The following is a 26,317-nucleotide window of genomic DNA, read 5'->3' as shown; positions in this document are numbered from 1 at the left end:
TCCCAAATCAGCCTCACAGGGCTTTACAGTCTGTACACATGAGACATCGTCCGTCCTGAAACCCTCACATCGACAGGAAAAACTCCCCAACAAATGAAAAAATGACAGACAATCCTTCTATCAGCATGGACGGACTACAATGATGTCATGTGTACAGAATGACCCATGTACAATACATTCAATTCCTATAACGGAGATAATTCAAATATTGCGAGTAGTAAGCAGGTGTACGGCAGGAGGACTGCAGGGACAACCAGCATCACATGGACCACATGGAACCAGCATCACATGGAACCAGCATCAGAAGGAACCACCATCAGATGTAAGGAAAGGCAATTTTATTTGTGTAGCACATTTCAACAACAAGGCAATTCAACCATTAACCACCATCCATAGAAGCCGGTTGGGAGGGAAAACACAAAGACTTCAGGAAACAAGCAAAGTCTGTACTGTTGGTTTATGATGACAGAAATAATAATGTGACTGATATGTATAATAATAATGGTGTTAGAAGCAGCAGGTGTCAGCAGGACCAACATCCAGACAGAACCATGATCCATGGAAACCTGCGAGGCGAGAAGGAACAAATGCTCAGGGGATGAAGCTGAATTAGTGATGTGCATTAATCAGATGTGAATTCTTATAGATGGAGTCGTGAGAGGAGCTCGGTGTGTCCTAAGAAGTCCCCTGGCAGTCTAAGCCTGTAGCAGCTTAACTAAGGGCTGGTCCAGGCTAACCCGAGCCAGCCCTAACTATAGGCAGGATCAAAGAGGAAAGTTTTAAGTTTTATCTTAAATGAGCCCGACTGAATCTGCCCCCCGGACTGAAAGTGGAACCTGGTTCCACAAAAGAGGAGCTAACTGAAGGCTCTGGCTCCCATCCTACTTTTTAAGAGCAGCCTGATAATAAAGAATTGCAGTCTAGAAGTAACAAACACTTTGGGACAGGAAGCTGATGATTTCGATATATTACGTAGATGAAAAGGGTGGTACTTATGTATCAAATTTGTATATGCATTCTATACATAGACGATGAATTCAACCTTCATCATCGATCCTCTTGGTTCCGCCTGACGATGTTCATCCATGTGATGAAGTCCAGTGACGAAGGCTGACGTCAGCCTTCGTCACTGGACTTCAATATGGCGCCTTTGCGCCCCGGGCTCACCTGTCCCCGCAGAGGATGAGAGAGAGCGGCCGCACCTCGCGTCGCTCCGCCGGCCTGAGGGCTCCGTGTCCCGGTGTGACGCTCCCGAGTACTGCGCTGTCTCTTCGCCAAGGAAGGATCCGTCACGGCCGCCTTGGTTTCTGCCGAGCAGCGCTGGCAGGAGATCCGCAGAGGTGAGTGAAAAAGTCACGGACAACAGCGGAAACAAGGGGGGCTGGCCTTCAAAATAAAACGTACTGTAGCCGGGTAGTGCGCCTACACGTGTCAATAACACAAGAACAACCCGGAGCTCCAGTTCTGCGCCAAACCGTCCGCAACTTTATTTATATCTTTTTTCACAACACCACCTCAACTTCCTCTCCTTCCATCTCCCCCTTCACAACAAAAGCCCCCACACCGGAACACCTATGTAACAATAGCTTACAGTAGGCTACTATAACAAGACCGGAAACCAAGTCAATCTGATAATAAAATGTTTGAAAGCCATATAAAGATAAACTATGAATGAATACGAAGATATATGGAAAGTGGTGAATCGTTAAATAAACATTGAGATGGATTTAAAAGTAGTCTTTCCAGTCTTTGCCCTCTCAAAGGGAGACAAAACATATCTTACTGAAATACTTTTACTTTCACAGACAGGAAGTTTGTTTGTTGAAGTGAAATGGAAAGGAGCAAGATTGCGTCTTCGCAGCATCATCATCATCATCATCATCATCGTTGCTGTTTCCCCTCCTCCTCCTCCACTGCTGATGTCATAGCCCAGCAGCTCACAGGTTCAGGACACAGCAAGTGTTTGGACCTCACTACCTGTTCGCTCTGCTCCGGCACGGGGCGACTAATGAGATGCTGTTCTGACAGTCAGGGGGCGGGGCCTAGTCTGCGATATGACATCTCCCAAACTAAAAGGATGAATCAAAGTGTGGAAGTGAAGTGTCTGTCAGCGAGCTCAAACAGGGCGTCGTCCTGTACCGAGGGATCACAGGTTAACTGCTGTGGGGGCGGGGCTTCTGGCAAGTCCACCTGCTCTGCGTCGCCATCGGAGGCCTGTCAGTGTGTAAACCATGTGACCAACCCCTCAGAGGGGGAGTTCACCTCTGACCTCCAAGTGGTCAGCTCCGATGATGACGCCTTCACTGCAGAGCCCACAGCGCCAGGTGGGCAGAGACTCGCCACTCGTCACTGCAGGAATACGTTCAAGTGCCGCCGCAGGCAGAGCGCTCCGGGTCAGATGGAGCAGGACGACGGAGACTCTGAGTCCGAGCTACAGTCCAGGAGACCGGGACTCGCCGAGTACTTCAGCAGGTATTGTAGACACGAGGCAATGCCAGATCAATGCCCGATTGATGACTGTATTACGAGGCGTGCCATATAGCTCAGATAATGAGGTAATGCACAGTGTCCATCCTGTTCCCTTGTGTCCTCAGCAGGAAGCAGCGGCCCCTCAGTCACAACGTCCCTGGGTGGAAGCTGTTTGGTAAAGTTCCTCCCAAACAAAGTCCCAGCAAACAGTCTCAGGTCATCCAGCAGGTAAAGACTGTCAAAATAAAAGTAGTATAGCAGGTGGAATAGAAGTATTTTCAAAATAAAAGACAAGTGTAGCTGGCTTTAATCAACACCTGTGCTTTTCTCTCGTTGTCATGATGTCGTTGCAGGAGTTCAAGGCGCGGCAGGTTGCGACATGCAGCTCTTCTACCCATCATGCCGCGGGGCAGCAGAGCAAGAGGAAGGTGGAGTTTGAGCCGCTGTCGACCACAGCGCTAATCTTGGAGGACCGGCCGCCGTACGACTACTTCCTGTCTCTCTACTTCCTGTCTCTCTACCACCTTCTTGTGTCCTCACATTGTGTCTGTGTGTAGGAACCTTCCAGCCAAGTCGGCGGAGGAGACACAGAGACACAGACAGCAGTACGAGGACATGGTGGCCGAAGCCAAGAGGATGGGTATTGATATACCCTACAGCGCCTCCCACGCGGGTGGAGCTTAACATTGCATATGTTTTGACTACTTTTCTCATAATGCTCTTGGGGCTGAAGGGAGATCCTGAGAATCTCGTGGTTCCTGTTTGCCTCCCTTCAGAGCTAAAGGAGGCTCAGAGGAGGCAGCAGCAGAAAGAGGAGAGGTTCAGACAGGAGGAGGAGATCTCCAACACCTCGCTGGTCTGGAACCAGCACATCCTGCCGCGCTGGGACGCCATGTGGGTGATGATGTCATGGGGGTCTGTTTTGATGTCAGATTTTATAGTGATGTCAGAAAGGCTGTGATGGTCATTGTGTTAGGAGGTCCAGTCGTCGGGCTCGGGACTTGTGGTGGGGGGGTTTACCCCCCAGCGTCAGAGGGCGGGTCTGGAGCCTCGCCGTTGGCAACGAGCTCAACATCACTGCAGGTACCTACAACACGGAGGAGCTTTTATCCTCCTCCTAACTTTTCTTTCCTCGTTATCTTTCTGATAACGCTCCACCTTCTACTCATCCTCCTAACTCTCCTTATCCTCTAACCCTCCTCCTCTTCCTCAGAGCTCTACCAAATCTTCCTGTCCAGAGCCAAGGAGAAGTGGACGGGCGTCCTTGGGACTGAGGGTAAATATAAGACCTGGTGGAGCTAGTTGTGATGGTATCGTCTGACTCACCTGGACCTGTTTACCTGCAGACGGCACAGAGCTCATCAGGCGGGATATCTCCAGGGCGCTGCCCTCGCTCTGCGTCTTCCACAAGGTGAAACACTCACCTGGTGTGTTCACCTCCAGACAGGAAGTCAACTCGCACTTTCTTTTTGTAGGGCGGACCATACCACAACCTGCTGCAAAGCATTCTGGGAGCGTACACTTGTTACTGACCTGACGTGGGATATGTGAGTCTTACACACACAGGTAAAGTGTAAGAATGCTTCGGATAGAGATGCTGTAGACCTGTCACCCCCCCCCCCCCCCCTCCAGGTGCAGGGTATGTCCTCCATCGCAGCAATGTTGATCCTGAACATGGACGAGGTTCAGGTCTTCATCAGCTTCTCCAACCTGGTCAACAGACGCTGTCAGCTGTCTTTTTACAGAGTGGACCACGAGCAGGTACGCAGGCACCTCTCTCACGCTCTACCTGTACTTCACCACACCCTTTACCTGGACTTGGACCCGAACCACAACGATGACCTGGACCTGGACCCAGACCACAACAACGACCTGTTACATTTCATTTATATAGCGCTTTTCCAAATGCTCAAAGACAGGATGGAAGGTGATTGTGGAGCATGTTGGTGAGGTAGGAGGGGGCCTGAATATGGAGGGCTTTGTCAGTGAGGAGAAGGATTTGGTATTTGATCCGTTGTGGGATGGGGAGCCAGTGGCGTTTCCGGACAGGCCTAGACCAGGACCACAGCCTTTACCTGGTCTCTCTCTCTCTCCAGATGCTCAGGTATTTCGGCGCCTTCCAGGTGTTCTTCCGGGAGCTTCTCCCTCAACTCTTCCTTCACTTCCAGTCTTCAGGTGTGACTCCGGACCTCTACCTCATGGACTGGTGAGTCAGACCTCAGGTACAGTCAGTAGGCAAACTGCTATCCTAGCTTAGAACGGTTTTCCCCTCCAGGATCCTGACCCTCTATGTGAAGACCCTCCCTCTGGATGTGGCGAGCAGAGTGTGGGACGTGTTCTTCCGGGATGGGGAGGAGTTCCTGTTCAGGGTGGCTCTGGGAATCCTGAGACTCCACCAGGACGTCCTGCTGCAGATGGACCTGGTTGGCATCGGTGAGGCGGCGCCTGACCCCAAACCCTCAACCTTGTTAAAAAAACATTAACTCAATCGATCCTCCCCCAGCTCAATTCCTGTCCCACCTGCCCGACGGAGGGCTGCTCTCCAATAGGCTGTTCTCCTGCATCCTGGCCACGCCCCTGCTAAGTGGGAACAGGAAGTGGACTCAGGTGAGTCGCATGACGAGTACGAGTAAGGTTAAAATAAATAAAACCGTGTTCTGTTTTTCTGTCTCAGGTTTTGTTGTCCTGTTGAGACGCCGAGGGCATCAGCTGATCTGCTTATGAACTTATAACTTCACTTCATCTACTCAACATCACGTCTCAGTCATCGATCTTTATTCCTTTCTCTAATAAAACATTTAAAGATATACTTAAGCTGCTAATGTGAGAAGCATATAAATATGTTTGACTGGTATTGTATGAATACATATTAATGAATATGCTATTGCATTATTTTCTTTAATAATTTGTATATCTTTTTATTTTCAAATGGCTGTCCCATTAATTACTGTCTTAAGTATCTATTGAGTAATTTATTATTGTGTGAGGTCACAAGCTTTAGTTCTCCAAAGAGGAACAACACTAAAACAAACATTTAATATTCTACATTTTCTTTTTAATGTTTGAATATTGTCAACGAACTGTTGATTCTGTTGTTTTATTCATTTTATATGTAACTGTATGTAAATACATATTAACTTTGTTTATTGTCCTTAGTATTTTTATTTAATAAATAATTTAAAATAAATGTAATAATAAATGTCCCTTCCTGATGTATCCTGCTGTCTGACCTCCAGCCACTAGGGGCGGTGCTCACCAGCCTGCTCGATCACTTCCGGTTCATCGGTCTAAAACCGGATATCCGGTCAACACGCGTGTGGAAACAAACCGAAGCTTCTTCACCAAAACACACCGACACGTTGAGTCACAAACAGCCGAGAGGGGCGATCAAAATTGGGCCTGAAGCTGCGGAGAGAGACGGAGAGTTTGTGCCGCCATGGCTCCGGTAAGTACCGGGACGTAAAACCGTTAAAGGACCCGTCACCGGGAGTGGAGCCCGTCCGTCTCACACCGGACTCCATAGACCGAGAAAGAGCCACACCGTGTGGAACAACAAGTCTTTTGACCCAACGACTGTTTTTTTTTTTTATTGAATTCTGTCGCTGTAGACTGAAGCAGATTCTGTTTCACTGAATATAAAGTTCAAACTCCTCTTGATAAAAAAATAAGCATCTTATTGACGAAGTTATTTATATATTAGTTGTTAAATAAAACATCTGACTAACAAACACATCTCTGTTAAAGTAGAATTTGTTTCAATCAACTGAATCTTATTTAATGAAAAACCGCAAAGCATTGTGGGAGACCAAGTAATCCGTGAGAAATAACCCTGACCCCTCTCTCTGACCCCCCCAGCCCCGCTCTAAGAAGCGCCGCCCGACGTTCCGCCGCCTGCTGAAGACGAGCGGCCTGAAGCTGGAGAACAAGCTGAACAACCGTCGGAATAAGCAGGAGAACGTTGCCAAAAAGCAGCGGAAGGAGCATAAGAAGCTGCGGGCGGCAGTGAAGGATTCAGCCATCAGGAAGCCCCGCCCCCTGGAGACGTACCGGAAGAGGCCCGGTAAGGGGGGGGGTGTCGAGGAGGTGTTCTCCCACAGTGCACTGCTCAGTGTTCTCACCTGATCAATATGTGTCTCACAGAGGAAGAGGAGGATGAGGAGTTCCTGGAGAGTCTGCCCACTGACATGATGGAGGATGACGACGTGCAGCAGATGACCGCCATGGCTCGCCACGCCTCCTTTGTCACCCGGGACCTGTCGTCATGGTAACTCACACACTCAGAAAACACATGGCAACACGGTGTCAAACCAAGCGACTGACCATGGTGTGCTTGTTTGGGGGGCGGCGCATCCCAGCGGCCCGGTGCACGGCGGGAAGAAGAGGAGCGCCGAGGTGATGCGAGGGCACGAGAAGGTTCCCAGGAAGCTGAAGAGGACTGAGGAGAAGGAGGTGATCCACCTACTGCCCATCAAAGACCAGAGGGGGGTGGTCCTTCGCAGCGTGGAGAGAGGTGTATTGATCGGATATTGATCCGCAGTGATTGAGTTATGTTGATGAAGATGTTTCGTTAAATGTTCGTAAAGTTGTGTTGGTAAAATCAAGGTGTTCGCTTGCAGTCGTCCAAAAGCAGCCTCAGGAGGAGGAAGAGGAGGACGATACTGCTGAAGAGCTGGAGGTTGAAATCGGTACGAGTGACCTTGACCCTGAAACCTCATGGACAACCTGTTAATATCACCGATGAGTCACAGGCCTCAACATGATGAACTTCCTCCTCAGAGCCGCTGGAGGAGGCGCTGACCTCAGAGCAGCGAGAGCAGCTCCGAGTTCACAAGATCAACGAGAGGAGGCTGTGCATCGCCCGCCTGGGGTCAGCCGTGGTGTCCGACCCCTACAGCAACGTGAGGCCGCCCTGCTGACCTGAGACCAGCCTCCGCGTGCAGGCGCCATGAGTGACCTGTGTGTGTGTGTGTGTGTGTCCCAGATTAAGCGGGTGAAGGAGATGCGCGGCATGCTGATGGAGTCCGACCCCTCGGTGGCGGTAACGGTTAGAAAGCTGGTGATGGTTTCTCTGATGGAGATCTTTAAAGACGTGGCCCCCACCTACAGGATACGACCTCTGACCCCCGAGGAGAAGGCCTCGAAGGTAACCAGCGCCTGCGTCCTTAAGTGGGCTCCTCCATCTGGTCCTGACTCATTAACATTTGTTTGTTCTCATGGACTGCAGGTGAAGAAGGACACTCAGCTGATCAGAGACTTTGAGGAAGGTTTGGTGAGTCAGTATAAGTTCTACCTGGAGGACCTGGAGCAGACCATCAAAGGTACACAACCACAGTAGCACACAGGCACACACACAGGCTGGTGATCCAGGTGCTAGTTGGTGTGTTTGACCTCCACCTGCAGACTGGAAGCAGCAGAAGAAGAAGCGCAGCCAGGCAGTGGGCTTCCAGTCCTACCTGGGCTTGGCTCAGGTGGCCATACGTTGCCTCTGTGAGCTGCTGCTCGCCCTCCCCCACTTTAACTTCCACAACAACATCATCGTGGTCCTCGTCCCCCTCATGAACGACGCCGAGCCGCAGGTGAGCTCCAGTGTCTGTGTGACACGCACGTGGTGTGACAGGCGTTTGATGCGTTCAGGTGTCTCTCTGTTACAGGTGTCGGGTATATGCTGTGATGCGTTCAGGAAGCTCTTCCAGCAGGACAAAGAGGGCGGGGCTTCTTTGGCCACTGTGCGTGTCATCTCCGGCCTCGTCAAGAGCCTCAACTTCAACGTCAGGCCTGAGGTGATGAATCAAACGCACCCACCAATGTCATTAGTTTATTAGTGAAGTCAGACCCTCCCACAGACTGGTGTAACCCCCCCCCCCCCCCCCCCCCCCCCCTCCAGGTGCTGAAGACTCTGCTCTGTCTGCGGATAAAGGAGGTGCAGATGAAGAAGGACATTGAGGACACGGCACCAAAGAAGAAGTTCATGAACAACAAAGAGAAGAAGAAGAAACTGTCCAGGATGCAGAGGAAGGTGAATGAAGCGCTCCAGACGGAGCACCATCACACACCTGTACAGCTGGCCATAATGTGTGTGTGTGTGCGTGTGTGTGCGCGCGCAGTGGAAGAAAGCTGAGGAGAAGCTGGAGAAGGAGCTGCTGGAGGCCGAGGCCTCTGAGAGCAAAGACAAGAAGATCAAACTGGTGAGTCGAAAGCAGAGAAATTAAATAAACCTTTTTAAAGTTTAACGGAGGACAAACTAAACTCTTCCTCTTCTTCAGCACACGGAGACCCTCAACATCGTCTTCCTCATTTACTTCAGGATCTTAAAGAAAGCCCAGAAGTCGGTTCTTCTCCCTGCTGTTCTGGAGGGGCTGGCTAAGTACGGCACACGCACGCACGCACGCACACACACACGCACACACACACTTCCAAGTACTGACAGTGATGTCACTTCCTGTCAGCTTTGCTCACCTGATCAACCTGGAGTTCTTTGACGATCTGCTCAATGTGCTGCAGCACCTCATCCAATCAGGAGTGAGTATTCAGCTCGACCCCGCCCCCTATGTAAGGCAGCATCAGATGGATCATGTGACTAACTGATGGTCCTCCTGTCAACAGGATCTGACCAATCGCGAGAGTCTGCACTGCATCCAGACGGTGTTCACCATCCTGTCAGGACAAGGTCCGTCTGTCCGTTTGTCTGTCGGCTCTCCCCTCATCTGTCTCCACCCGTCTGTCTCTCGGCCCTCACCTGTGTCCCTGTCCTCATGTCTCTATCACTAGGGGACGTTCTGAACATCGACCCGCTTACCTTCTACTCTCAGCTCTACAGGATGCTGCCGAGGCTCCACGCAGGTCAGAGGTCACCATCGCACTTCACGTGTTCATCGTTCCCATGTCAGCCCCCCGCTCATTGCTCTCTGTCTGCCTCAGGGGGGCCCAATGATGACATCATCATCGTGCTGCGGTGCCTGGACGCCATGCTGACCCGCCGCCGGAAGCAGGTGAGCCTGCAGAGGGCGATGGCGTTCGTCAAGCGTCTGGGCGTGCTCAGTCTGCACGTGTTGCCCAACGCCAGCGTGGGCCTCCTCGCCGCCGGCAGAGCCACTGTCCACGTGAGTGAGCGCCGGTGTTCCCTGTACAAGCAGTGCCTGTGAGAGCGCACCTTCATGTCCGCTGTGTGCCGCAGGCCTTCCCCAAGTGCGACTTCCTGCTGGATAACGAGGTTCAGGGCAGCGGCTTCTACCTGCCGGAGCTGGACGAGCCCGAGCACTGCAACGCCCAGAACACGGCGCTGTGGGAGCTGCACACTCTGCAGGTACTGCTCATGTGCCTGGTTCGGTCTTCTCTCTCTCACTTTGCTTATTTCTTAGTTATTCTGATTTTGTTTCTATCGATTAAATACATTATGCGCAGAATTCAATGATGAATCAAAAACTATTGGATTGCAGGCTTTTGTTTTAAAGTAATATTATGAGAACAATAGAAGCTGCGCTCTCGGAGCACCAGCAGGTTCTTATACAGGATGTGAATCTTTTCTCTTCACCCTGTTAGAGGAGCTGAACTTTAAAGCCTTCAGTGATGCAGGTTGGGCAGCTGCAGTAGTCTGGTAGTACTTCAGGCTCGTAGTACTCCGGTGATGTACTTCAGTGGTTGAAATACACTTGTCCATTTAAACGAACCGTACGTTTCCCATTCTCTCCAAAACACGCGACGCCGTCGTTGCCGGAGTTGATGTTTTGTTTGATTGATTTTAGTTGTGTGACTTGGTGATAAAGTTGGGAACACACACACACACACACACACACACTACGTTGGACTCATACTCTCTTCCCCCCCCCCCCCCCCCCCACAGAGACACTTCCACCCGGTGGTGCGGCGCTTGGCGCATCACCTGAGTCACGGAGCTCCCAGCGACGGCTCGGCCTCGCTCGGGGTGGACCTGAGCCGCAGGTATGTGCTTAAAGGGCCGGTACGCTGACCTTCCTTTGATATCATGACTACATGATCACGGTCTTGACTTCCTGTCCAGGTCTCCGGTGGAACTTTTTAACGTCTACAGCGTCAAAGACATGACCTTTAACCCCCCCATTGCTCCACCCGCCAGCAAGAAGAAGGTGCCCAAATCAAACAATTCCCTCAATTGTGATTCATAATTAACTGAGCACAGATGTCATTAACCCACTCATTTCTTTTGGTCCTGAAGGACCGCTTTGGGTTCGGAGCGGCGCTGCTCGACGCCGGCCTGCAGAGACGGGCCGAGAGCGTCCTGGCGGGTACCGTGGAGTCGGATCTGGACTTCACAACGACGCGCTCACAGCTGGTTCATGCGTGTGATGGTTAAACATAGTTCTTAATGTTTGTACCTTTTGGATCTCAGTGAACTCACTGGCTTCATGTTGAGTTTTATTACATGTCAATAAAAATAGAATAAAGTGACACATCCAGATCTTTTAGTTCATACATTCAAACAAGTGTCCAATGAAGTTTGTGTCCATTTAAAAGTGTTCACTGATCTGTCCTGAAGAACATCAGATGTTCCATGATGTAAAGTGTGTAAATCGGTACACGTAGTCTGTTCAGATGGTTGATTGGGCTCGCTGGCGGTGGGTCCACTCTGTGATGAGGTGGTTGGCGATGGCGTGTTTCGGAGGAAGCCAGAAGCCGGCGGCGGGCTTTCCTCTGCTGAGCGGAGCCTTCACCTGCAGGGCGGATGTGATTTCCTCCAGACTGAACCAGCGAGCGTCCTCCAACTCTGTGTGGTCTACTGACACCTGGACGACAAGCAGGTCATATGACTGAATACTACAAGAAGGTCTTCCTGGAGCACCTCTGGGCTCGATGCTGGGTCCACTAATGAGTCCAAAATCAAGTGAAAGAAACCATGGGAACATTGATTATAGCTGAAAGCCCCCTTAGCTGTGTTTAATATCCCTACATTTAGAAACTAAAACCAAAGTGGCCTGGGCTCACCTGGGTGTAGGGGGGGCTAACGGGCTCACCTGGGTGTAACGGGCTCACCTGGGTGTAGGTGGGGCTAACGGGCTGACCTGGGTGTAGGTGGGGCTAACGGGCTGACCTGGGTGTAGGTGGGGCTAACGGGCTGACCTGGGTGTAGGTGGGGCTAACGGGCTGACCTGGGTGTAGGTGGGGCTAACGGGCTGACCTGGGTGTAACGGGCTCACCTGGGTGTAGGTGGGGCTAACGGGCTCACCTGGGTGTAGGTGGGGCTAACGGGCTCACCTGGGTGTAGGTGGGGCTAACGGGCTGACCTGGGTGTAGGTGGGGCTAACGGGCTCACCTGGGTGTAGGTGGGGCTAACGGGCACACCTGGTTGTAGGGGGCGCTAGCGGGCTCACCTGGGTGTAGGTGGGGCTAACGGAAGCATGAAAGCCCATCATGAAGGAGCTGTGAGGAAATGGCCAGTGCTGAGAGGAGCTGTAGGAAACATTGAGGACCTCCAGACCAACCTCCTCCGCCACCTCTCTGCTCAGGGTCTCCTCCACAGTCTCACCTGGAACAACCAGAGAGGTCCAGGTGAGCGGACCGGTGATTAGTCGGAAAGGACAACATATGTAGACTGTTGGTACCATGAACCGGTGTACTGACCCATGTCACAGAAGCCAGCCAGAGCGCTGTACATCCCTTGGGGAAAGGAGGACTGGCGTCCTAACAAACACCGCTTCCCATCCGACACCAGGACGATCACCACCGGAGACATCTGGAGGGGAACAGCAGAAACCAGTCAGACCTCCAGACCACCAGCGGACTTGGGTTCTTGTCGGGTCTGTTACCGTGGGATAGTAGACTATGCCAGAGCTGTTGCAAACCCTCTGACTTCCTGCCGGGTTGCGTTGGGTCGGCTCGCCTGTGGCGCTGCAGAAGCTGTTGGTTTGATGCCAGCGCAGCAGAGCCCGACCCTGAAGAACAAATGTGGGTCAGAACAGACGACCTATAAGGGGAGTTTTCATTCCAAAGCTATAGGTGGGTCAATTCAAACAGATGAAGTCCACATAGTACAGTAGTAGTACACACTGTAGTAAATATAATGATGTATGTGTACTACACACAGTGGTAGAAGTTGTAGTACCGAGTACGGGTGTAGTTACCCACCTTGGCCACGAGAGGCGCCTCTGGTCCCGTCAGCAGAAAGAATGCCTTCTTCAGACTGATGAACTTTCCTCCGCACTCTTCTTCTACTGCTGCCTGATGCAGTTCTCCTACAACCAGAACCCATAGAATTTGCAGGTAGAGTAGACCGGCGCATTCAGGGACTTCACAGCGCTTCCATGCAACCAGGAGTACTTTAGACTAAATGTTCTCACCAACGTCCAGACAGAACTGGACCTGGTTCTGTTCGGAGCAGCCCAGCAAAATCGACTTCTTCATCAGGGTTCTGTCAGAACCTAGTTTCTCCAGGATGGACTGCACATCTGGAACACAAGAATGCTAATCAGGAGTGTTTGAAGCTCTCTGAACTTCTACAATGGTCTACCTTCATGGTTCTCCATGTAATCATGGTTCCCTACTTTGAAGTTCTCCACTTTTGGTTCTCTACCTGTGGTTCTTCACTTCACTCCTGTCAATCTGTAACTAAAATTCTCCATCTGTAGTTCGTTTCACTGAGGCTCTGTACCTGTGGTTCTCCACCCTTGGTTCTGAGGCTCTGTACCTGTGGTTCTCCACCCTTGATTCTGAAGCTCTGTACCTGTGGTTCTCCACCCTTGGTTCTGAGGCTATACCTGTGGTTCTCCACCCTTGGTTCTGAGGCTCTGTACCTGAGGTTCTCCACCCTTGGTTCTGAGGCTCTACCTGTGGTTCTCCACCCTTGGTTCTGAGGCTCTACCTGTGGTTCTCCACCCTTGGTTCTGAGGCTCTGTACCTGAGGTTCTCCACCCTTGGTTCTGAGGCTCTACCTGTGGTTCTCCACCCTTGGTTCTGAGGCTCTACCTGTGGTTCTCCACCCTTGGTTCTGAGGCTCTACCTGTGGTGATCAGCGTAGGCGGCCTGAAGGATCCCTGGGGGGTGCGTTGCAGCAGAGGAGACAGGCGATGGAACAAGAGCATGTGACCGTTCTCCAGTGCTGCAGCCAACGCTTCATCATCCACCTTCAACCTGTTCACATACCTGAGAGGACGGAACAGTCAACCAACCAACCAACCAGTCAGTCAGTCAGTCAATAAACCAGTCAACAAACCTCATCCTGGAGACAAAGTTTGAGCCGCATCGGGCTGATAGATGTGGAATCTTCAGAGGTCTCAACATGGCTGAAGTTCTTCAAAAGTTCTTCAAAATGAGTAGAAGGGAAGTCTTTATGCTAAGCCCAGCTTAGCATAAAGACTGGGAACAGGGGGAATCTAGTAGTAGCTCATATGTTATTCATCTGCAGTGAGAAAGCAGAACGCTGTTTCATTATCCAGAGTCTTATTATTTTAATCTCTTAATAACGCGTACTAAAGCAATAGATTATAAGCCACAGTCCACTGGTCATTTAGCACATTATTTATAGTTTACACGTCAGTGACGGTGAAGTTTGTTGAGCATTACGTGAAACCATAATCAATGATTTACGTTCTCCGTTTTAACCTTGAAGAAATCATCGATGACATAAAGTAGAACTTTGTAACGTTAAATACAGTTTGGGGCTCTCAGAAAATACCGGATTAATAGAATCGAGATCTTTCTGAACGGAGTCTGGTGTGAAATCGTCCGGAACCGGAGGAGCGTAAAAACAACTGCATACTCTTCTTCTTCTCGTCTGTGACTTCTTCCTCCTCCTCTTCTTCACTGTGCGTCACGTGGCTCTGCCCCCTACAGGAAGCCAAAGACACACACACAAACTGGACTACATCTCCCGGCAGGCTGTTCGGCTCCACGCGTGAGGCGGAGAGCTTCGTTTAGCAGCATCATGTCTGTGTTTATGGATTTAAACCTGAACTACACGACGGACAAGAGCAGAATGCGGAGTCTGGTCGAGACAGCGGCCCACCGTGAGTCCAAAGCCCCCAAAGCCCCCCAAAGCACACGTTACCTGCGGGACCCTGGGGTCTGTTCACCGGGCTGCTAACTGAGCTAACGTTAGCAGCCGTGTCTCTTGGACCGGCTTGTATAACCGTAACATAATCTTTATTGAGAATAGAACTGTAATATATATATATATATATATATATATATATATATACGGATGTGATCCAGAGACAAGTTTTGCCAGTAGACGTGGTGCTTTGATACGTCCCCCTCGTAGAGGTCAGACATTTGTGTGGTTTCTTCCTGCAGTCGGTTTCTCCACGGTCGCAATCAACCACGTGTTCGAACCCACGGCCAAAAAGAAGCAGGTGAGTCTCACCTGAGCCTCACTTCTGGAAAAGTCTCTGTCTTTATCAGATGAGTAAATATCAGCGAGGACGGACTTTTATTTTGTTTCACTAAACCATTTCCTGTCTGAAGGAGATTCCGAGCCCGACGCTGATCAAAGAGCTGATCGATGAGCTGCCCGCTGTGCAGGTATGACGAAGATGAAGATGAAGAGGACTTGTTGTCTCTGTGGTAACACATGTCTCTGTCTCCCTCAGGGTCGCTCTCGTCCAATCAGAGTGCTCAACAGGTTGACCGTTGTGATGTCCGACTCCAGTCACTTTGTGAGTGCTTTTATTTTGAAATATGTCAGCATGCCCTGTCAGAATAAAATCCCTCAGCTGTTGGATGGATGTTAAAGGAAGGGCGTGCGTGTGTGTGCGCGCGTGTGTAGAGGCCTAATGCTGCAGAGTATCGGGGGTTCGATCTCCTCGCCGTCCAGCCGACCACAGAGAAACTTTTCCATGTGAGTATTTCTGTGTTTTAATACACATTGTAAGAGGACACCCATTGCCAACATCATTCATGCATTTTAAAATAATAATGAATAAAAACACAGTAAGATATATTAACATGTATTTTTTGTTAACAAACTAACTCAAATTCTATAAATAAACTAACAAACTATCTGTGCACGTGCCTGCTTTATGATAAGGGAGTACACAAAGTGTGTGTGTGTGTGCGCAGGCAGCCTGTATGCTGTATGAAGTCGACATCATCTGTGTCTCCGTCACAGAGAAGCTTCCGTTCTTCTTCAAGAGAGCGCCGGTCAACGGGGTGAGATCCTTACTGTTAGTGCGTGTGGTGTTGTACACGCGTGTGGTGTAGTACACGTGTGTGTGTGTGTGCGCTCAGGCCGTGGGCAGAGGGGTGGTGTTCGAGGTGTCGTACTCCGCGGCCATCAGGGACTCCACCAGGAGGCGCTACACCATCGCTAACGCCGTGTCCCTGATGGAGAGCTGCAGAGGGAAGGTCCGTCCTTTCTGTCCCTCACGGCTTCCTGTCAAACATTCAGTGATGTGGTGGTGATGTCACGGTGGGCGGAGCCTAATGCCCTCTGCTTCTTTCAGAATGTGATCCTGTCCAGTGCAGCTGAGAAGGTCTGTGATCAGTAGTGAGGTGTGAAGCCCGATCAATGTGAGATCAATACTAAAGTGTGTGTGTGTGTGTGTCCGTCCGTCCTCAGCCTCTGGAGATCAGAGGACCGTATGACATCACCAACCTGTATCCTTCCTATTGTTCATCAGTGTGTGTGTGTGTGTGTGTGTGTGCGTAATCCCAGCTGTTCTCCTGATGTTGCTCCTCAGAGGTTTGTTGTTCGGGTTGTCAGACGCTGACGCTAAAGACGCCGTCTCCACAACCTGTCGATCAGTTGTACTTCATGCAGGTGATTACTAATACTGCGTATTGTTCTGGTTTTAATGTACTTCTACATCATTGATGTACTTGTTGCCAGTCTGAAGATGGTTGTCTTTAGAAACCAGGAAGTTGGCCAGTGGGATCATCTACACCATGAAGTCGTGCACGGAGTCCTCCAGCCTGCAGGGGGCTCCACCTGCTGACAGTAGGTCCCACCCCCCCACGTGATTGATGTGATCATCGGTCCAATGCCCGATCAATAACATGTTTTTGTCTTTTTACCCGAGCAGGTGAAGCTCCGGCAGCCAAGAGAGCAAAGCCCCACCTGACGTAGTGATTGACAGCTGAGGGAGGGAGGGGCTTCTCAGAGACCGTTTAGTAAACTATTGACTGACACAAGATCGATCAATCAATAAAAAAAAAGCATATTTTCCTTTTGTCCACACTGTTACTCCAGAGACATCTGATGTATTTTTATGCAATGATTTGCATGTTTCCTCCGTTAATAAACATTAACATGAAACACTGCTCATGAGTGGAAAAAGGTTTATTAAAGCTCATCGTGTAAACATTTGGTATAGTTGTGCGATAACTCCGCGAGTCAAAAGAGTGGAAACCAAAGCCTCATTTTAATATTTAAACTGATCTAGAACCAGAGCTGCTTGATGCTCTCCGTAACAGGACTCTTATTGTGAAAAAACACCACAGCAGCATCTGCTTGCAGGAAGTGCAGCTTTAAAGCAAACAATCACATGATCATTCAAATAAATAAAGATGGAAAACAACAACCCTGAAAAATCATTCTCATAACTGACAGATTAAAAGGTCAGTTCACCAAAAAAGAGCCGCAGCCGGTTTGACTCGAGTGTCCTTAAAATAAAAAGGAAATTTTAAAACTTTTTCTAATCCAAGGACTTGAATTGAATGCTTATTTAATTTAAAAGTAAAATCTAAAATTACAGAAACCTGAGTTCACATGAATTTAGAAGTTTGATCCCCTTGGAATCGGGAACCAATGATGAATCACAAAACATTTTTCATAAATCAAAGTTCTCAGGAGACCGTTCATTTCCTTCCTCGCTAGAAAGAACCTAGCCGTGTTAGCCGGCACGGCTACATTATAGATCTTAACGGTCGGTCCGATGACCACATGTCATTGGTGGACACAGGAAGGGGCGGGACTCAGAGAGGCCAAAGAGGAACGGTTTCAAACCTTTTTGTATTTCAAGAAGTTGCAACGTGATACTGAAAAGCTCCTCTTCAGTTCCACCAACCGACCAGCAAGAGGCGCTAAACTCTTTAGCACGTGATCAATAAATGAAGGCATTGATTAAGGCCGAGGCCTCAGAGCTCGATGTTCGGGCCCCGGCCGCCGACGCTCGTCCCCTCGCACTCCCGCTGGAAGTCACAGCCGTCCAGAAGGTGGCGGTACGCCGCCCGAACGTCCCGGTACAGCGGCGCGTCCTCCGTCTCCAGCCCTGGGAATCGAACTGGCGACTCGTTGACTAGCAGCTGCAGCCGGGGGCCCCGCTGGCAGTCGTACAGGACGAAGAGCAGGTTGGCGGCGTACGGGACAATGAGGCCGGACCGGAAGCTCCTGCCTGGGAGACACGTGAACCATCGACAGCTGAACCACAGAAGAGCGCCGCTAAGCCAACGGGGCGGAGCCTCTTACCGTGCTGCGTGTGGTAGTTGTCGGCGGTGGGTGGAGTCTGGTCCTTGTAGAGTCCCAGCAAGGAGAGGAGGGGGAGGAGCGTCTCAGCGTGACCAATCAGGATGGAGGCCGGCTCGGGAGGAGCGTCGGTGGACCTGATGAAAACGAATAAAGTGTTAAAGCAGCATCTGTAGCGACTCTTCTCTTGATTTATTCCCTCAGTAAACACTGTTTATGGTCTCGCTCCCCCCACATAATGGTCGCTGACCGGCGAGGTCGTCCTGCTTTGTCCAGAGTCCTGAAGATGTGATGGAACAGAGGACAGCTGGACATGCTACTGATCATGTAACCATGGAAACGCTTCCAGTACTGCTTCAGGTCGGATTTGTACTCCAACACCTGCAGAGGCGATCAGTTATTAATGAATGTACCATGTGACCATTTATTCATCATTTCATTCACTGCTCAACTGTCCAAAATAAACACCAACATAAATCCCTGAAAAGTTTTTTAGTATTGATCTTTTGTGATTATTGATTACCTTTGCATCATCTTCGTCAAACAGGAAACACCAGGATGAGTGGAGAGATTTGATGGAGAGCTCGTAGGAACACAAGAAGAACGCCGCTTCCACCAGATCTACAGGACGGGAGGACAGTCTTCAAGAGACCAGAACCAAGAACACAACAGAGACCAGAACAGTCTTTGAAGGAAAGTGGAGTCAAAGTTCTGAGGATGAACCAAGATCCAGAACAGTGTGTGTCTGACCCGCTGTGAGGTGGTGCTGGTGGAGGCCAAGCCTCCCGGCAACCTTCCTCTTCACGCGCTCCATCTCCGGCCCGTGTTTGAACTTGTGCACCTCCAGCAGCGCCGTGCGGTTCTTCTCCACCCCCTCCACGTAACCACGGCAACGTTCGAAGAAACGCATCAGCTTGTCGTCCACCAGGTGGCGGTACTGCACGTCTGCAGGGGGCGAGTAGTACTACTGTAACAGTACTCTTTACAGGGAGGGTCAGTACTTTCACTCACCGCTGTGTCTCCAGTGGAGCTGCAGACCCTCCTGGAAGGCCTCGGCGCTGCTCACACAGCGATGCTTGGAGCTGCTCCTCAGACTGATGCTCATCTCGTTCTCCTCCGTCAGCAGGGACGGGAACAAGAGGGAGAGACGCGCCGCCAGCTGACGGAGGTCCTCTCTGCCCTTCAGCACCAGCTGGCCTGAGTTATTAGAAATGACTTCATCATATTTCAAAACACGTAGATGTACTTACACAAGTATCATCAGCAGTGTTTGAGTTTTCTCATTCAACAGCTAGATGTTCAGTATTATGATATCATTTCATTTTTATTTAGTTTATATCATCTTCAGTAATATTTTAGTTTAATGTTATTGTTTTAATAGTTTGGTAACTTAACATAAAGATCTTCCTTATTGTTTTATTGGAGTAATCTAACATAGTCCCCGGTGCTCACCGTCCATGTCCTCGGTGTACCACATCTCCCAGCGGCTCTGGACGTCCTGGAGCCAGTCCGCGGCCCCCGCGGCCCCCCCGGACCCCCCGGAGCCCCCGGACCCCCCGGGGCTTCCGCTCGCTTCTCTGCGGACCAGCTCGCTGAGTCTCTGGATCCTGCGGATGTTCTTGACGGTCGGGTACCGGCTGCCGTGGCGGATGACGGCGGTGAGGTGGACCGGGACGCAGCGCTCGGTGGCCGGAGGTCTCAGCACGGACGCGTTCACGGTTAAAACGTCCCGCAGCAGGTGCGGGTTCACTTCCTCGTACCGGGTTTTGGTGCCGAAGTACGCGGCGATGTCCGGTACCGACAGAGAGGAGCAGGACCGGCGGGTCATGGTCAGACCGAGAGCCGCAACCAGCCAACCGGAGAACATCTCGGCGGGTCGTTGACGGAACCTCTGCTCGCCTTGTTGATGTTCCGGGTTCGTCTGACCTTTGACCTCTCTGTGGTTCAACTACAAACATTCCCGCAGATTTGTTTCTTCATAAAACTACAACGTAAAACTAACGTAGGAGTACAAATATACAAATGGCCTTTCTGTAATAAATACACTGCAAATAAATGAATAATACGTATCAATTACATCGTTTAGCTCCGGAAACCGGAAACCGGGATGACGTGAATACGCAGCTTCCGTCAAAGTTGATGAAAAATAAAAGTTGGTGAAGGAAAAAGGTTTCAAAATAAAAGATTCGTTGCAAAACGCTTCAGTTCCGAATCTCAGGAGATGTTTTCATGGATGTTATAATTCGACGATGAAAAACTACAAAAAAAAACCACTGTGCTGATCCCCGACTACCGATGTGCAGGTCAAAGGTCAGAGGATGTGTGCAGCTTGTTAAGCCCTCTGGGGGGGTGAGTTAGTGCTGTGCCAAATCAGTAAAGTTATTAATGTTGTATTAATTAGACATGGAAACATCCAGAAGGAGAGAAAGCTGCTCTCGGCTGTTTGGACCTTCATCACTTTCAGCTCGTCTTCATCTCCTCACTTTAAGCTTCAGCCTGTTGCTATTGGACCCTGGTCCTGGCCTCTGAGGACATGAATAAACAGTCAGGGACATGGTACATGACCCCTGTCCTGGTAAACCCGTCCGTCTGGGCGCGCTTCTTTTGACATCTGACACCTCTCCGCTGCCGACCCCTCCTTGCTGAAAAGGGGAGGTGTGACTTGGAGGACAGTGAATGAAGCGCTCCTTGTCTGGGCTGCACGTGTTGAATTCGAGGCTTAAAAGCATCTGGGAGCGCTTGGTTAATATCTCATCACCTCCAGCGTGGATGCAGGGCACCGGGTTAATGATTGACGGTCAGCTGGCGACTTATTGACCCAACGAGAGTCTCAGACACTCGGGGACCGACGCAAGAAGATCTTGTTCTCTACGCTGTGTCCACTGCTCCTCAGGTCCACCCGGCTGGGGGCCTCTCTCGGGAGGAGGACTGAGTCCACTTGGAAGTGGATCCACTTTAGTTCATCTACTCAGCCAGAGACCCCGGGGTCATTCTCTGGAACCAGGCACTTCAGGACCAGGACCACAGAACAGCTGCTGCAATGGCTGATGGGAAGCGGCGGAGCGGCGTGGCGTTGACCCACGATGGAGTGTGGGGCTGGGTGATTGTAGGGTGCTGCTTCATGGTGACGGTCTGCACACGAGCAGTGACGAGGTAACACACACACACACACACACACACACAAAGACACACACACACACATACACACACACACACTCACACAGGTGTGATTTTGTCTGAATTGATGATTCTGTGTTTCATGTGTTGTATGTTTCATGTTTTATTTCAACTTAAGGTTCTTTAGAAACATGATCTCTGTTGAAGCACATTCCTCTATAATTAAGAGCACAACATCTCCAGTTGCTCTGGATTCGGTCTGCGCTGAGGGGCGGGGCCTCTGCGGAGGGGCGGGGCCTCTGAATGTAGAACACCTTGTTCTTTAGCAAAAGATTTTCTGTCCAAACTCCTTTCAAAGACACATCCTACGAAACAAGAGTGACGCTACAATTTAAACAGGACCAGTTTCCTGTTTGTAAAGTTTCATAATAAAAGAACAAGATGGAATGACTTATTATTAATGTAATGAAGAACATCTACGTAACAGCTGTTCTCAACAACATCTCCAATAACGTCTATGAATAAAGTTTGTTTCACAACGTCCCAACACACGCGTGTGTGTGTGTGTGTGTGTGTGTGTGTGTGTGAGACTCTGAAACCTGAACAAACAGCTGTTTGTCAGTGTTGCATCACGTTGAATGACAGCGGCTTCAAATCCCCAGTGAAAGTGCACGTACGTGCACAGTTGTCACCGCCCAGTTTAAAGGTGTTCTCCAGGTACCCCCCCCACCCACGCCCCCCACCGGGGGACAACAACTAAAACAAACTCCTGCGTATTCGATGTTTGGTGACTGAAGGAATCCTCACTGAGAGACGAGGATTAGTAACTATTACAAGTTGCCTCCTAAATGGTGGAAGGAGGTCTCTGAAGACATCAGGACCACAGAGAGCCTTCACATCTTCAGACTAAAGACACACCTCTTCAGACTCTACCTCCACTAACACACTAACTAACTGTAGCACTTATTGGACTAATAATGGTTCTTATCTACAGCAAGTTGTACATCGGCTTATTTGATGAAATCACACTTTCTTGTTTCTTGTTCTTCTGAGTTTGTGTCCTTATGGTTGAAATGTTCTTATTGTAAGTCGCTTTGGATAAAAGCGTCAGATAAATGACATGTGATGTAATAATAATGTAATAATAACCAAGGTTCTATAAGGAGCTTCTGGGTATAAGCTGTCAATCAATGTTGGTGCACCAGTTGGATCCCAGTGGAACCAGTTAGGACCGCCTCCCAGTCACATAAGAGAGAACGCGTTAGCATTACACACACCATAACAAACACACACTAAAACTCACACAACAAGCACAAACGCACCACATACACACAACTTACACAGCTCGCGTATACACACACATCTCACACCAGTCGGTGACATCACTTCCTGTCTGCAGGTGCATCTCCATCTTCTTTGTGGAGTTTCAGGCTCATTTTGGCGCTGACTACTCGTCTACTGCGTGGATCCACAGCCTGGTGGACTGCACCACCATGCTCTGCGGTCAGTACCGACACACGGGGACGGGTCCAGGTGAGGACAGCTGACTGGACTGTGTGTGTGTGTGTGTGTGCGTGTGTGTGTGCACGTAGCTCCTCTTGGCAGCCTGGTGGGGAACCGGTGGTCGTGCCGGGTCGCCGTGATGCTCGGTGGACTCCTGTCCTCCTGTGGACTTCTCCTCAGCTCCTTCGCCAGCAGCTTGGAGCTCCTCTACCTCACCATGGGGGTCCTGACAGGTCTGAGTGTCCTCATGTTCGTAGTGTACTCACGTGTCAAAGTGTCCTCACTCTCACTTTACTTGTTCCAAGAAAATATATTCCAACAATAAATTCCCCTTCCAACAATGTCCGCCCTCATCTTAAGTCGTCCTCCCGCCAGGTCTGGGTTTCGCCCTGTGTTACACCCCGGCCATCGCCATGGTGGGCTGTTACTTCCACCACCGGAGGGCGCTGGCGTACGGGGTCGCCATGTCGGGCAGCGGGATCGGGACCTTCGTTCTGGCGCCGGTGGTGCAGCTGCTCATCGAGAAGTACTCGTGGAGAGGAGCACTGCTCGTCCTCAGCGCCTTCGTGGCGAACCTGTGCGTCTGTGGAGCGCTGCTCCGACCAGTCAGACTGCAGGAGGCCGGGGAGAAGGAGCCCGAGGGGGAGGAGCCAGAGTCAGGGAAGGAGACAATCGGTGAGGACCCGTTCTGGACGCATGTGTCCAGGAGTCGGGTTTGTTGTGAACCTCCTGTTGTCTCGCGCTGCAGGCCACGTCTCCTTAAAGGACGCCGAGGTCGCGATCAGACTCCCCAAAGAATCAGACGGCTGCCTTAAGCCGCCGCTGCCCCTGATGTCAGGAAGCCCCGCCCCCAAACCAGAGAGGAGGTGGTGCATCCTGTCTGTCAAGGAGTACCGTTTCCTGCTGCTGCCGGACTTCCTGGGCCTGGCCGTGTCCTTCCTGTTCCTGGCCAGCGGCTGCAGTCTCCCCTTTGTCTACCTGGTGCCGTACGCTGTGAGTGCCGGGGTCCGCCACCACCAGGCCACCTTCCTCATGTCCATCTTGGGGGTCCTGGACATCGTGGGGAACATCACCTTCGGCTGGTTGACGGACCGCAGGTAGGAGTTCAGAGTAGTTCCGTCTTAGGGGGTTCATAGTTGTCATGTATTAAGCATGATAACATACAATAATGCAGCGGATGGATACGTTGATGGAGGAGACGTTCAGACCTGCAGCAGCTCTGCAGCTGGACTCACTCACTGCTCCTGTCATGCTGATACGACATCACAGGACCAGCCAATCAGATCATTCATGCTCACGTCTAAAGAGCGCCAAGCTCAAAACTAAAAGATGGCGAACCAAACTCCGTAGAATAGGGGGTCCCTGCTCAGTTTGGGCCTGACAAACGTTGAAGACCCCTGCAATAGTGTATAGCTGTGCATCCTAAACAGTACAAAGTACATGAAGTATATAAAGTACCTTCAGTATATATATCTTGTGTCCCAGCTGCCTGAAGCCCTACCGGCTGGCCTGCTACGTCCTGGCGGTGGCGATGGAGGGGCTCTGCTGTCTCTTCACGCCGTTGCTGCGCTCCTTCTCGCTCCTCGTGCCCTTCGCCGTCCTCTACGGTTACTTCGACGGCGCCTACGTGGCGCTGATCCCCGTGGTGACGTCGGATGTGGTGGGGGCTCCCTACCTGTCCTCGGCGCTGGGCGTGGTCTACTTCCTCCACGCCATCCCCTACCTCATCAGCCCGCCCATCGGAGGTGAGGACAGATCACACCAGTTTGTGACTAATTATTCATCATTGGTCCTGGTTAGCTGATATCATAATGGGATAAACTACAATATTATAGTAAAATAATACAATAGATCAAAAGCGGGCGTGGTTTCATCTCTAAGCCCCTCCTCCACTCAGATCTGAGAATAATGAATAATAATTTAAAAATCCTTTCTCTTCTTCTTCTCTTGCTGCAGGTTGGCTTGTCGACGTCACAGGAAGCTACACGGCCATGTTCTTCCTCAGTGGTGCTTCGCTGCTTTCCAGCGCCGTCCTCCTCAGCGCCATCACCGGCATCCGCCGCTGCCGGCTCCGACCGCATGGCCCCACCGCCAAGTGCTATCCCCGCCCCCTGCATCTGTCCGACCAATCGGATCGCCTCAGCTGGAGGCTGACCGTCGAGCCACAGACGAATCACTCGGATTCGTTGGGGGCGGAGACCGGTACGAGGGCCGCGATTGGCCGGCTGCCTGAACTCATTCAGAGTCCGCCGTGGACCGGAAGTAGGTCCTTACAACAACAAGACAACACATGACGCTAACAGGTCTCATGAAGATTGTAACAGAAACCCGCTCTGGAAGCAACGCACCAGACCCCAGAGAGAAAAGAGACGATTTAGTGAGACACGTTTTCATGGCACCTCCACTCAGGGAAGCGAAGCAACACCAATGAGGCAATGTTGAATTGCGTATCCAGTTGAGAACAATAAAGGTTACATGAGTTTGTGACACCACAACCTGCAAGTGGTGAAAGAATCTGGCAGTCATCGATCCCCAGATGATATTTACAGATCAACAATCAAGCGTCTACTTCAACAGGATTCTTCCGCCAGGACACAACCATCCGGAGGCTGAAAGACTTCAGTTTAACAGCTGGTCAAGAAAATGCTCCTCCGGCAGTTAGATTTGCTACTTAGCTTAGCACCTCATTGACTTATCTCAACTTTAGCTTAGCACCTCATTGACTTATCTCAACTATAGCTTAGCACCTCATTGGCTTATCTCAACTTAACTTTTGCACCTCATTGGCTTATCTCAACTTTAGCTTAGCACTTCATTGGCTTATCTCAACTTTAGCTTAGCACCTCATTGGCTTATCTCAACTTAACTTTTGCACCTCATTGGCTTATCTCAACTTTAGCTTAGCACTTCATTGGCTTATCTCAACTTTAGCTTAGCACCTCATTGGCTTTTCTCAACTTTAGCTTAGCACCTCATTGGCTTATCTCAACTTTAGCTTAGCAGTTCATTAGTTTATCTCAACTTTAGCTTAGCACCTCATTGGCTTTTCTCAACTTTAGCTTAGCACCTCATTGGCTTTTCTCAACTTTAGCTTAGCACCTCATTGGCTTATCTCAACTTTAGCTTAGCACCTCATTAGCTTATCTCAACTTTAGCTTAGCACTTCATTAGCTTATCTCAACTTTAGCTTAGCACTTCATTAGCTTATCTCAACTTTAGCATTCTGCATTGGCATTTTCTAAAGCATTGTTTTGATTGTGTTGTTTGTCGATGAATTAAAATAACTTGCTGCCATGTATGTGTCCTGTATTTAGAATACTGAGAGAAATACGCTACTTTCATTCCATGCAAAGTCAATGCACAGACACGAATAGTTGCAGAGGACGGAATTTTTCAACGGGCAGCGCAGAGGACACGACGTGGGGGACGTGAAAAAGCAAAACGAATGAACCGCTTTTTCACAAGCTGAAATATTTCAACTTCTGGCGAAAAATTTGCCCAGCGCTGTATTGCTCCGTGTGAACACACTTTATGAAACACACAGACGCACAAAGACCGAACGCCTGTAAGTTCATTTGTGTCTGACGTTGTGTAATTTCCACAACAAGTACCGAGCAGAAACAGTGTTTATTTCCATGGTGGATAACGGAAATGATAACGGTCTTTACCGAGACAAGCGACAGAGATCAGCCACGCCCCCTGTCTGGCGCCGATGAAGCGAATGAAGCTAGTCGGGCGAGGAAAGCGTGCAGAGAATCTGCTTCGCTTTTGGTTAGCTGGGATCGACCGCTGCGGCCCTGTATGAAGGATCAGCAGTTTGATGATGGAAGGGACAACATTCAAGTATACCATTTTAAA

At 50.3% G+C, this 26,317-nt stretch overlaps 6 protein-coding genes and 1 long non-coding RNA gene across 27 annotated transcripts; 4 read left to right on the top strand and 3 right to left on the bottom strand.

Annotated features, from left to right (window-relative positions):
- Positions 1 to 442: 442 nt before the first annotated feature.
- Positions 443 to 1,538, bottom strand: LOC144407950 (uncharacterized). The gene is made up of 2 exons (XR_013467669.1): positions 1,168 to 1,538; positions 443 to 566 (listed from the first exon to the last, which is right to left on the bottom strand). It is a non-coding gene; the product is annotated as an uncharacterized LOC144407950 (long non-coding RNA).
- Positions 1,107 to 4,095, top strand: LOC120819669 (TBC1 domain family member 12). 4 transcript variants are annotated; one of them, XM_078102704.1, is made up of 10 exons: positions 1,107 to 1,340; positions 1,806 to 2,472; positions 2,595 to 2,697; positions 2,823 to 2,950; positions 3,027 to 3,109; positions 3,246 to 3,363; positions 3,446 to 3,552; positions 3,683 to 3,745; positions 3,816 to 3,880; positions 3,945 to 4,095. In XM_078102704.1, the coding sequence occupies exons 2-10, from the start codon at positions 1,832 to 1,834 to the stop codon at positions 3,999 to 4,001; spliced, it is 1,365 nt and encodes a 454-aa protein (XP_077958830.1). In that variant the 5' UTR covers positions 1,107 to 1,340; positions 1,806 to 1,831; the 3' UTR covers positions 4,002 to 4,095. The 4 variants fall into 4 exon arrangements, 3 of the variants coding, with proteins under 3 accessions (XP_077958830.1, XP_077958831.1, XP_077958829.1); XM_078102705.1 differs by lacking the exon at positions 3,816 to 3,880; XM_078102703.1 differs by having other exon boundaries at positions 3,816 to 4,095.
- Positions 4,096 to 10,893, top strand: noc3l (NOC3-like DNA replication regulator). Its single transcript, XM_040177233.2, has 25 exons — positions 4,096 to 4,230; positions 4,566 to 4,675; positions 4,745 to 4,902; positions 4,973 to 5,076; positions 5,706 to 5,914; positions 6,325 to 6,529; positions 6,610 to 6,733; positions 6,825 to 6,979; positions 7,086 to 7,154; positions 7,246 to 7,367; positions 7,451 to 7,612; positions 7,694 to 7,787; positions 7,870 to 8,045; positions 8,121 to 8,249; positions 8,354 to 8,485; positions 8,574 to 8,654; positions 8,733 to 8,833; positions 8,916 to 8,988; positions 9,073 to 9,136; positions 9,238 to 9,309; positions 9,388 to 9,569; positions 9,644 to 9,772; positions 10,310 to 10,407; positions 10,487 to 10,571; positions 10,661 to 10,893. The coding sequence occupies exons 5-25, from the start codon at positions 5,906 to 5,908 to the stop codon at positions 10,796 to 10,798; spliced, it is 2,400 nt and encodes a 799-aa protein (XP_040033167.2). The 5' UTR covers positions 4,096 to 4,230; positions 4,566 to 4,675; positions 4,745 to 4,902; positions 4,973 to 5,076; positions 5,706 to 5,905; the 3' UTR covers positions 10,799 to 10,893.
- Positions 10,848 to 15,098, bottom strand: nudt13 (nudix (nucleoside diphosphate linked moiety X)-type motif 13). 13 transcript variants are annotated; one of them, XM_040177293.2, is made up of 10 exons: positions 14,801 to 15,098; positions 14,198 to 14,265; positions 13,652 to 13,837; positions 13,439 to 13,581; positions 12,780 to 12,887; positions 12,568 to 12,674; positions 12,249 to 12,374; positions 12,064 to 12,175; positions 11,814 to 11,968; positions 10,848 to 11,228 (listed from the first exon to the last, which is right to left on the bottom strand). In XM_040177293.2, the coding sequence occupies exons 3-10, from the start codon at positions 13,717 to 13,719 to the stop codon at positions 11,034 to 11,036; spliced, it is 1,014 nt and encodes a 337-aa protein (XP_040033227.1). In that variant the 5' UTR covers positions 13,720 to 13,837; positions 14,198 to 14,265; positions 14,801 to 15,098; the 3' UTR covers positions 10,848 to 11,033. The 13 variants fall into 13 exon arrangements, 12 of the variants coding, with proteins under 12 accessions (XP_040033227.1, XP_077958837.1, XP_077958839.1 ...); XM_078102711.1 differs by lacking the exon at positions 14,801 to 15,098 and adding an exon at positions 13,301 to 13,370 and having other exon boundaries at positions 12,780 to 13,232; positions 14,114 to 14,240; XM_078102713.1 differs by lacking the exon at positions 14,801 to 15,098 and adding an exon at positions 13,197 to 13,370 and having other exon boundaries at positions 12,780 to 13,126; positions 14,114 to 14,220.
- rpp30 (ribonuclease P/MRP 30 subunit) lies at positions 14,226 to 16,600 on the top strand. Of its 5 annotated transcripts, none has more exons than XM_040177302.2 (12): positions 14,226 to 14,444; positions 14,731 to 14,789; positions 14,902 to 14,958; positions 15,027 to 15,092; positions 15,203 to 15,274; positions 15,496 to 15,585; positions 15,664 to 15,780; positions 15,879 to 15,908; positions 15,995 to 16,032; positions 16,116 to 16,195; positions 16,286 to 16,372; positions 16,458 to 16,600. In XM_040177302.2, exons 1-12 carry the CDS (start codon positions 14,363 to 14,365, stop codon positions 16,499 to 16,501), a joined length of 822 nt encoding a protein of 273 aa, XP_040033236.2. In that variant the 5' UTR covers positions 14,226 to 14,362; the 3' UTR covers positions 16,502 to 16,600. The 5 variants fall into 5 exon arrangements, 4 of the variants coding, with proteins under 4 accessions (XP_040033236.2, XP_077958845.1, XP_077958844.1 ...); XR_013467668.1 differs by having other exon boundaries at positions 14,237 to 14,444; positions 16,265 to 16,372; XM_040177300.2 differs by having other exon boundaries at positions 14,259 to 14,444; positions 16,455 to 16,600.
- A 96-nt stretch (positions 16,601 to 16,696) lies between these two features.
- Positions 16,697 to 20,796, bottom strand: minpp1b (multiple inositol-polyphosphate phosphatase 1b). 2 transcript variants are annotated; one of them, XM_040177271.2, is made up of 7 exons: positions 19,292 to 20,796; positions 18,851 to 19,036; positions 18,590 to 18,784; positions 18,363 to 18,460; positions 18,090 to 18,220; positions 17,843 to 17,976; positions 16,697 to 17,768 (listed from the first exon to the last, which is right to left on the bottom strand). In XM_040177271.2, exons 1-7 carry the CDS (start codon positions 19,704 to 19,706, stop codon positions 17,512 to 17,514), a joined length of 1,416 nt encoding a protein of 471 aa, XP_040033205.2. In that variant the 5' UTR covers positions 19,707 to 20,796; the 3' UTR covers positions 16,697 to 17,511. The 2 variants fall into 2 exon arrangements, with proteins under 2 accessions (XP_040033205.2, XP_077958832.1); XM_078102706.1 differs by having other exon boundaries at positions 16,697 to 17,764; positions 19,292 to 20,795.
- slc16a12b (solute carrier family 16 member 12b) lies at positions 20,677 to 25,753 on the top strand. The gene is made up of 7 exons (XM_040177264.2): positions 20,677 to 20,992; positions 22,356 to 22,459; positions 22,549 to 22,692; positions 22,835 to 23,134; positions 23,208 to 23,556; positions 23,945 to 24,204; positions 24,416 to 25,753. Exons 1-7 carry the CDS (start codon positions 20,880 to 20,882, stop codon positions 24,751 to 24,753), a joined length of 1,608 nt encoding a protein of 535 aa, XP_040033198.2. The 5' UTR covers positions 20,677 to 20,879; the 3' UTR covers positions 24,754 to 25,753.
- Positions 25,754 to 26,317: the final 564 nt, after the last annotated feature.

This window comes from Gasterosteus aculeatus, chromosome 5 (genome assembly GCF_964276395.1).
Source record: "Gasterosteus aculeatus chromosome 5, fGasAcu3.hap1.1, whole genome shotgun sequence".
Lineage (NCBI taxonomy): Eukaryota > Metazoa > Chordata > Actinopteri > Perciformes > Gasterosteidae > Gasterosteus > Gasterosteus aculeatus.
Note: the sequence above shows the minus strand (reverse complement) of the source record. Positions and strands in the feature narration are given on the sequence as shown.

What these genes read in the sequence shown, in the direction of transcription:
- rpp30 (XM_040177300.2), top strand. Translation starts at nt 14,363, where the DNA reads ATGTCTGTGTTTATGGATTTAAACCTGAACTACACGACGGACAAGAGC. An exon ending in ATGAGCTGCCCGCTGTGCAG is followed by an intron (nt 14,959 to 15,026) that starts GTATGACGAAGA and finishes TGTCTCCCTCAG; the next exon opens with GGTCGCTCTCGTCCAATCAG. An exon ending in TGTCCGACTCCAGTCACTTT is followed by an intron (nt 15,093 to 15,202) that starts GTGAGTGCTTTT and finishes GCGCGTGTGTAG; the next exon opens with AGGCCTAATGCTGCAGAGTA.
- minpp1b (XM_040177271.2), bottom strand. Translation starts at nt 19,706, where the DNA reads ATGTTCTCCGGTTGGCTGGTTGCGGCTCTCGGTCTGACCATGACCCGC. An exon ending in CCAGCACCACCTCACAGCGG is followed by an intron (nt 18,461 to 18,589) that starts GTCAGACACACA and finishes CCCGTCCTGTAG; the next exon opens with ATCTGGTGGAAGCGGCGTTC. An exon ending in AAAGCAGGACGACCTCGCCG is followed by an intron (nt 17,977 to 18,089) that starts GTCAGCGACCAT and finishes CGTTTTCATCAG; the next exon opens with GTCCACCGACGCTCCTCCCG.
- slc16a12b (XM_040177264.2), top strand. Translation starts at nt 20,880, where the DNA reads ATGGCTGATGGGAAGCGGCGGAGCGGCGTGGCGTTGACCCACGATGGA. An exon ending in CTGCACCACCATGCTCTGCG is followed by an intron (nt 22,460 to 22,548) that starts GTCAGTACCGAC and finishes GTGTGCACGTAG; the next exon opens with CTCCTCTTGGCAGCCTGGTG. An exon ending in CATCAGCCCGCCCATCGGAG is followed by an intron (nt 24,205 to 24,415) that starts GTGAGGACAGAT and finishes CTCTTGCTGCAG; the next exon opens with GTTGGCTTGTCGACGTCACA.
- noc3l (XM_040177233.2), top strand. An exon ending in GACGTACCGGAAGAGGCCCG is followed by an intron (nt 6,530 to 6,609) that starts GTAAGGGGGGGG and finishes TGTGTCTCACAG; the next exon opens with AGGAAGAGGAGGATGAGGAG. An exon ending in GGGGTGGACCTGAGCCGCAG is followed by an intron (nt 10,408 to 10,486) that starts GTATGTGCTTAA and finishes CTTCCTGTCCAG; the next exon opens with GTCTCCGGTGGAACTTTTTA.
- nudt13 (XM_040177293.2), bottom strand. Translation starts at nt 13,719, where the DNA reads ATGTTGAGACCTCTGAAGATTCCACATCTATCAGCCCGATGCGGCTCA. An exon ending in GCCTACGCTGATCACCACAG is followed by an intron (nt 12,888 to 13,438) that starts GTAGAGCCTCAG and finishes CTTGTGTTCCAG; the next exon opens with ATGTGCAGTCCATCCTGGAG. An exon ending in GCATAGTCTACTATCCCACG is followed by an intron (nt 12,176 to 12,248) that starts GTAACAGACCCG and finishes GTTCCCCTCCAG; the next exon opens with ATGTCTCCGGTGGTGATCGT.
- LOC120819669 (XM_078102703.1), top strand. Translation starts at nt 1,832, where the DNA reads ATGGAAAGGAGCAAGATTGCGTCTTCGCAGCATCATCATCATCATCAT. An exon ending in CTGCCGCGCTGGGACGCCAT is followed by an intron (nt 3,364 to 3,445) that starts GTGGGTGATGAT and finishes TCATTGTGTTAG; the next exon opens with GAGGTCCAGTCGTCGGGCTC. An exon ending in CGAGCTCAACATCACTGCAG is followed by an intron (nt 3,553 to 3,682) that starts GTACCTACAACA and finishes CCTCTTCCTCAG; the next exon opens with AGCTCTACCAAATCTTCCTG.